We start from the raw sequence: 8,267 nt of genomic DNA, 5'->3' as shown, positions 1-8,267 counted from the left end.
AGAGCTACTCATCAAAAGCCTGAACAAACTGTTAGCATGAGTCCCTTTTGCTCAATTTTGACTTCAAATCGAGCTTCTGTCTCTTGGGATTAGTGCAATATTATCACTCTCATCATTCTTGACCAGTCCCTTTTCTGCTTCCCCCCAAAAAAGCTGAAGTGTCTATTTTCTTCGATTCATTTGCAGAACCACCTGCTATGGCAAATTTTTACCAGCTCTATATGGATCGCTTCCCAATGCTTAGCTAGCTAAGGTAATACTAATACCCACTACTAGTCTCTCTCGTCTCTTTCCTTGCCTCAGATTTTCTGACTAGCTCTAGCTTCTTCCATTTCTCTCACTCCCAAATGATGCAATTTACCGAAACACCACCGCAACCCTTACACCAAATTGTGACCACACCACCATTCTCTCCAAATCTTCCCGTCATGAACAAAAACCAGACGAACCGGACGCGTCCCTGGCCTGGTTTCCCTACGTCGTCGAAGCTCACCAACTTCGGCGACGCCAACTGCATGGAGCAGCTACTAGTCCACTGCGCCAACGCCATCGAGACCAACGACGCTACCTTGGCTCAGCAGATCCTGTGGGTTCTCAACAACATTGCTCCTCCGGACGGCGACTCGAACCAGCGCCTCACCTGCGCTTTTCTTCGAGCTCTCATCGCTCGTGCGGCTAGGAGCGGAAGTCTTAAGCTCCTAGCTGCAATGAACGCCGCGCAAGCCAACCTTGCCATTCACACTCATAAATTCTCCGTCATCGAGCTTGCAGGGTTTATTGACCTCACTCCTTGGCACAGGTTCGGCTTCACCGCCGCAAACGCCGCCATTCTCGAAGCGGTGGAAGGTTTCTCTGTTATCCACATCGTTGACTTGAGTTTGACTCACTGCATGCAAATCCCAACTCTGGTTGATGCCATTGCTTCTCGTCAGGACGGGTTAACTACTCCTCCGCTGCTGAAGCTCACCGTGGCCGGAACAACGGAGGACGTGCCGCCGATGCTGGATCTTTCGTACGAGGAGCTCGGTTCGAAATTGGTTAACTTCGCAAGATCCAGGAACATAATCTTGGAGTTTAGGGTCATCCCTTCGAGTTATACAGATGGATTTGCAAACTTAATCGAGCAGCTTCGTGTGCAGAACTTGGTGTACCCGGAGAGCGGACACGAGGCTCTAGTCATAAACTGTCACATGATGCTCCACTACATTCCAGAAGAGACGTTTCAGAATTTCGAGCCTTGTTCTTCATCCTCAACTTCCATTACTACTTCATCTACTTCACTGAGGTCCATGTTTTTGAAAGCGGTTCGGGGTTTGGACCCAACAGTCGTTGTTTTGGTGGATGAGGACGCCGACTTGACTTCAAACGACTTGGTGGGGAGGCTGAGGTCGGCTTTCAACTATCTGTGGATACCTTATGATACTGTTGACACGTTTCTGCCGAGGGGGAGCAAGCAGAGGCAGTGGTATGAAGCCGATGTGTGTTGGAAAATAGAGAATGTGATTGCATACGAGGGGTTTCAGAGGGTGGAGAGGCTCGAGCCGAAATGCCGGTGGGTGCAGAGGATGAGGAGCGCAGGGTTTAGAAGCGTTCCGTTTGGGGAGGAGGCGGTGAATGAGGTGAAGGCTATGCTGGATGAGCACGCTGCAGGGTGGGGGATGAAGAGGGAAGAAGAAGATCTTGTGCTTACTTGGAAGGGACACAATGTGGTTTTCGCCACAGCTTGGATGCCTGCTTGAATTGAGTTAATATTCTGATGATGATGATCTGACAACTGAATTAATATAGAAATGATCTTACTTTTGTTGTTAATTGTTAGCTCTACTGATTTGGTTGGTCGATCTTTTCTAGTTAAGTAGCTAATGTCGATTTGGTTATTCTTCTTCTACTACTGCTTTTTAATAGTAGATGTAAGAGTGATGAGAGAGAGCTTTAATATATGTGATGATGAAGGTTCAGTTCTCATGTCGAACGAATAAACTGTTTCTTTGCATTATGCGTTTTCTTCTGGGTCAGCATGCCACTCATCATGTAATTAAGGAGTCATGATGGACATTCCAAAAAAAAAAGAAAAAAAGGAGTCATTATGGCCTGAACTCTGAAGAATGTTTCATTCGTTAAGTTTTTAGCATGATTATTTTCGTACATTTTCATCAGCCTCAAGTTCAAGAAATGAATCTTCTTTCCTGATTGGTTTTCAGAGTGACAATGGCGGAAGTCCAAAATTTATGTTAATGGGGCATGGGGGTCATAGAGGGTTGTGGTGCTGGAATTTATGTCATAGACCAGAGCTTCATTTTCATCAGCCAAAATTTATGTCATAGACCAGAGCTTCATTTTCACAGCGGAGGTGAAGGATTGATAAATGTTTATTGGGAACTATAGCTCTGAAGTAGCTCGACCATTGAATACGAAAGGCGGGCAGTAACAGCAGATTCATCTAATTTGTAGTAAGATGGTGAGACATGTAATTTTTTCTACTCAAATCTGGTACGTCCAACATTGTCCAGTAGTTTATTTTGCCGTGCTGCATGTGTTTACCTAGAAGGAAATAAAAGAAAAGAGTTCAAATGCATAGAACGTACATATGTCGAGTTGAGATTTGAGAATGGACGAGTTAAGTTTTCTGTAAGCATTTCGCCATATATTACTGGAAAAAAGCACTTAGGAGACAGAATTATTTCGTCTCCTAAGTGACAGATTTCGTCGCCTAAATACTTAGGAGACGGAATGTCCGTTGGCTAAGATCCGTCGCCTAAGTGTGGTGAGGTAGACATTTAGGCGACGAAACCTAAAATTCCGTCTCTTAAGTGGTTCTTAGGAGACAGAATACTTTCTTCTACTAAGCACTCAGGCGACAGATTTTATTTTATAATAAAAAAAATTATCCATTTAGGAGACGGAATAGTTGAATTCCGTCGCTAATGGCTGAAAAATAATTAAAAAAATAAATAAAAACGCCACTGTAGGTTTTTTATCCACTCACTCCGACCACTCCAAATACCACCACCACCACCACCATCACAGGTTTCAGAAGTCACAACTAAATGTCTTAAACTTCTTATCATCATGCATATAAGTAGTAAAAACTTGCATTTATAAACTGCATATGGAAAAAATAAAGTTTACTGCCCCCCAGTACCAGTAAACTTCTACTGAGGATCAGTAAACTTGCAAAAAATAACTCCCTTTCAATTTTAGGGGCACAACACACAACAGATACCAATTTGTACCCTAATAAACAACTTTATTGGCCCCTAGTAAACCCAATAGAAGTTTACTGCCCCCAGTAAACTTCTACTAGGGGTCAGTAAAATTCAATATAATATATCTCTTTCAATTTCATACCAATTATACACAACAGATACTCATTCTTACCCTAATAAACAAATTCATTGCCCCCTAGTAAACCCAGTAGAAGTTTACTGCCCCCCAGTAAACTTCTACTAGGGGTCAGTAAACTTCAATACAGTATCTTCCTTTCAATTTCATGCCAACAATCTTCCCCAAATATACCACCACCACTACCACCACCGTACCAAATAACCACTATGCCACCACCATCATACCAATCACATCCTAACCAAGATTAAAATAAAAATCAAATTAAACAAAAACACATAAATCTATCACCAAAGCTAATTAAACCAGAAAAATTGAAGAACTTACCTTGATTTCTTACCCCTTTGAATTTTCGAGGGACGGTGGTGGGTCGGCGGGAAGGCTTGGTAGAGAGAGAAAGGTGGCGGCAGCGGCGTCTGTGGTGGCGGAGATCGGACCCAGATCTGAGGCTCGGTGCAAGAGAAGGGGACGAGGAGCTTGCTGGCGGCGGGGACGGGTGAGTCAGGTCGGGTCGAGAGAGGGAGGTTGTTGGCTCCGAGGAGGGTGCAGAGGTGGCCGGGTGATGTTGAAGAGGGTCTTGACGGCGTTGAGAGTGGTGGCGTTTGTGGGGACGAAGTCGATGAGCGTGTGGCAGTTGAAGGTGGCGTTGGTGGGGGTGGTGCAGTTGAAGGTGGCAGCGGATGAAGGAGCGGTGAGAATGGAGAGAGAAGCAGACATGAGAGTGATGGTTTAGAGAGAGAGAGAGAGAGCTCTGGGAAAAGATGGGTTTCCTTCTATTGATAAGGTTGGTGAGTGTGTGATTTAAAATTTTGAAAAATTTTGGTTTGAATTTTCATGAAATTTTGGTTTGTTTTGAAAAATTTTGGTTTGAATTTTCATGAAATTTTACGCGGGAAGATGGGCGCTGAAATTTTTAGAACTTAAGCGACGGAATGTTCTATTTCCGTCGTCTAAGTGATTCATAATTTTTTTAATTTTCTTTTTTAAAAACATTTCGTCTCCTAAGTAAACATTTTCGTCTCCTAAGTTCTACTTAGACTACGGAATGTAGTTCCGTCTACTAAGTGATTCATATAAATTTTTTAATTTTATTTTTTCAAGATGCCGTCGTCTAAGTAAAAATATTCCGTCTCCTAAGTAGTACTTAAGGACGGAATTTCATTCCGTCGCCTAAGTCGTTCTTAGGAATATTTCGTCTCCTAAGAACAACTTAGGAGACGAAAACTGTTTCGTCGCCTAAGTAGAAAATTCTGTCGCTTAAGTACCATTTAGGAGACGAAATTTTTTAATTCTGTCACCTAAATGCTATTTTCGAGTAGTGTATCTTCGATAATGAAGTACCTTTATCTTCATGCGGCAGAAATTTAGACTTGAAATAGATTGCTTGATCTTCATTTCAAGCCCTGAGGTTATTGAAGTTATGTTGTTACTTTTTTCTTCTCACTAATGTTGAGATAACTTTACTTGGCCTAGAAATGGCAATCCCTCTCTCTTTTTTTGGTCATTTTTTTTTATTGTTTTTGATGCTTTTCTATAAGGATCAATTGGTTCTGTATTATGGTGAGGTGAGAGACACTTATACATGGAATTGTGTTCTCCTTGAAATTGTGCTTTCGGATATTGTGCTTCTCTTGATTTGGTACATTTTTCATTGTGTTCTTTTGGAGTTAATCTTATGATAGTGAGCTTTCTTATTACCGATGTGGATGCTCGATGTGCTTCCTATACACTTGGTACACGATAATGTCTTCTCTTCTTGATACATGTATATCTTAAGTTCAAGGGTCCTACTGCCCCAGTAGGTGGTCCTACTGCCCCCAGTAGGGACCCGTTACAATTGACTAAAGCACAACGGCCCCCGGAGTCTGGTCAACGGCCCCCGGAGCCCGGTCAACAGTCGCCGAAGCCTGGTCAACGGTCCTAGGAGCCCTGTCAACGGCCCCTGGAATCCGGTCAAAGGTCCCCGGAGCCCGGTCAACATCATTAGTCGTGAGAATCCGGTCATAAAAACTTTATTTTATAGTAAACTCTTATAATAGTCTATTGTAGTTTATTTAATTCATTAAGGGTATAATTGTCTTTCTTCTCTTATAATGATCTATTATAGTTTATTTAATTCATTAAGGGTATATTTGTCTTTCTGCTGTGTAAGTTGGCTCTTGAGAATTTTAAAATATGATTTTGTTAGTGGGAATAAAATTCTTAAAATTAGGGCTAGTGGGTATTGTCCCTTATATTAACAGTGATGGGAGAGAGAGATCGATATTGGGGATTTCAGATCCCACTAGGTGTCGTTTTGCTTAATCCAAAATTCTAGGCCCTTTTGATTCGATGTTCGATTTTGTGAAGATTTGGATAAAATAGGCTGATTCAGTAATCTCCAAATTCTAGACCTATTTGGATTCGGTGTTTTGTCTATATATAATTATATATATAACGGCCGGGTTCGGTGTCTAGTGATTTTCGCAATATAGACCAAACCTAGCCAGCCAGAAGAGCTCGATCAAACAAAAAACCTGTAGGCTATATTCTATATAGTTTCTGGCCTGCAGATACTATGACAACTTTTGTTTAGGTTTTACCTTGAGTATCTATGGCAGGGAAAATTTGTATGAACGCAACGATGAAGGAATGTGGGAGCAATATTGACATGGGTTGCATCAGGTGGTCCGAGCAACTCCCAGAAGAGATCATGCATTTGTTTCTGGAACGACTATGCATATCAGACTATCTTCATTGTCGTCAAGTTTGCCGTTCATGGCGAAACGCTGTAAGAAGAGCAATTGCAAGCAAATGTTGTCGTCCTGCTACTGAGCTGCCATGGCTTGTGCCTGATGACATATACGCTTTCAATCTAAGTGACAAGAAGATTGTCAAAGGAAAACCAAAATCACTTCTGTATCAGATGAAGATATCGCAGCGTTGTGTTGGGTCAATTGAGGGGTGGTTGATCGTGGTTAAGAAGGTATATGGCGAACATAACAATATAAGCTTCTTGAATCCAGTATCAAGAGCCCGAGTGATGCTACCACCAACAAGCAGATGGCTTACTGATTTTTCCTATAGGAAAGTAGTAGCCTCTACAGTACCAACGAGCTCGCAGTGTATTGTGGCTTGCATTTCTTGTGAGGAAAAGTTGGCTTTTTGTAGACCATCTGATAAATCCTGGACGAAAATTGATTCGTGGACTAGTTTTTCAGATCTAGAGATAGTTGAAAGGAAGTTATATGCTATAACAAATAACAAGTTGATGATGATGTTTGACATAATAATCGAAGATGCGGATGCCAGCGGCAATGGCAGCAGTGGTCTTCGTTATAGGGCAGAAAGGCAAGTCTCGCTTTATCCCAAGCCATGTTGTATAACGGTCAGTGAAATTATGTTGAGAGTCGAGTGCTACTTAGTAAAAGATTCTACATCAAAGGAGTTGTTCATAATTGTTGTTAAATGTAGTTCTGCTAGCAATTGCTCCAACTTTGAAAGATCGGAAACTATACAACGAGTTCAAATGTTCAAGGTGGAGTTGGTTAATAATGGTGTTCGATGGGAAGAGGTTGTCGATCTTAGTGCTCGGATACTGTTCCTAAGCAAAACAAGGAATGCGTTCATATACAATGTCGACAGCAGCAGTGATATCACAGCACTTCAAAGAAACTGCATTTGTATTGCTCACGATGATCGTTTATGCTCAAACTTGGAGGTGCTTTCCTTGACAGACAAGAGTATCAAACCTTATGATACTTCCCCCCTAAAGGCTTATATATCCGGGTCATTTTGGTTCACACCAAATCCTTGGTAGCTTCATTAATTGATTATATTATTTTTCTTGTTTAAATTAAATTTTAGTCAATAGTAAATTTCCATGTAATCCTTGTCTTACATACAATTCAACATCAAAGCCATAAACAAAAATTTATCAAATCGACAACGTTAACTCATCAATTCAATTATTAAAACCTTTCCTTCACACGCATTTACACAAACTCATATTTATTCATAAATATCAGCTTAGTTTTCACTATAGTATTTGGTTTTCAGGCTTTAGAAACACATTGAAAAGAGCTTCGCAGTTGTTGAATTCGTTCCCTTTCTCAAATACCTGAAATATAGACAAAAAACAAAAGAATATTAATACCACGTACCAAAACCTGCCACAAACTAGAAAGTGTGTATCAGAGATCTAATGTGAGTGTTGCCATCCTCATTAAGCTTTCCCAAGCCAAAATCAGAGATCTTATCCAGCGCGCAACACATTGCTCGTCGATCTTGATATCACGATGCACTATTCTTATATTGGTACGTAGTTCAGCAAGACAATAAGTCATTTGCTAAGCTAGTAGTGTTCAAATTAAATCGACGCGTTTGAAACGAAGAGGCTTTCATCAAGCATATCGACCAAAGCTCTGGAAAACTAAAGGATCATGCGAGAGTACGTAGTTCTAATCGGATGTTAGGTTAATTGAGATGAAGACTGCAGAGCATCTACAAATCTACAATTAATGTTGAATAATTACGATGAACAACTTTAAAATAAAGAAACTTTATCAATATTGCATGAAACACCATATGGCTACTTAGACTCGAGCAAACAAATATTAACAAATATTAGTGATCGTCAATTGCATATATTATGGCATTTTGTAGTACTAGTTACCAAGAAGAGTAGCAATGCCAAGACGCGTTTGCATTTTGCTCATATTCAAACATTGATATAGACATAATAACCGATGTGTGTATAAACAGAGACAACCCTAAAAGCATGAATTCATTAACTTATGATAAGAGCCGAAGTCGGATAACCAAGAATGCAAGATTGAATTACAGTTATCTCGTAACTTTCTTCCCTTTTTGATAGGACTCTCGTAACTTTTTTCACTTTGAATTTCGTTATGTTAATTTATCAAAATGCTCTCTCTCTCTCTCTC

At 40.8% G+C, this 8,267-nt stretch overlaps 2 protein-coding genes across 2 annotated transcripts; both read left to right on the top strand.

Annotated features, from left to right (window-relative positions):
- Nucleotides 1–428: 428 nt before the first annotated feature.
- On the top strand, nucleotides 429–1,739 carry LOC101300368 (scarecrow-like protein 32-like). The gene has a single exon (XM_004303804.1). It carries the CDS (start codon nucleotides 429–431, stop codon nucleotides 1,737–1,739), a length of 1,311 nt encoding a protein of 436 aa, XP_004303852.1.
- A 4,226-nt stretch (nucleotides 1,740–5,965) lies between these two features.
- LOC101311787 (putative F-box protein At5g55150-like) lies at nucleotides 5,966–7,141 on the top strand. The gene has a single exon (XM_004305775.1). The coding sequence runs from the start codon at nucleotides 5,966–5,968 to the stop codon at nucleotides 7,139–7,141; it is 1,176 nt and encodes a 391-aa protein (XP_004305823.1).
- The last annotated feature ends 1,126 nt before the right edge of the window (nucleotides 7,142–8,267 follow it).

The sequence above is a fragment of the Fragaria vesca genome, linkage group LG6 (assembly GCF_000184155.1).
Source record: "Fragaria vesca subsp. vesca linkage group LG6, FraVesHawaii_1.0, whole genome shotgun sequence".
NCBI classification, from domain to species: Eukaryota; Viridiplantae; Streptophyta; class Magnoliopsida; order Rosales; family Rosaceae; genus Fragaria; species Fragaria vesca.
This window is presented reverse-complemented; position numbering and strand designations above follow the sequence as displayed.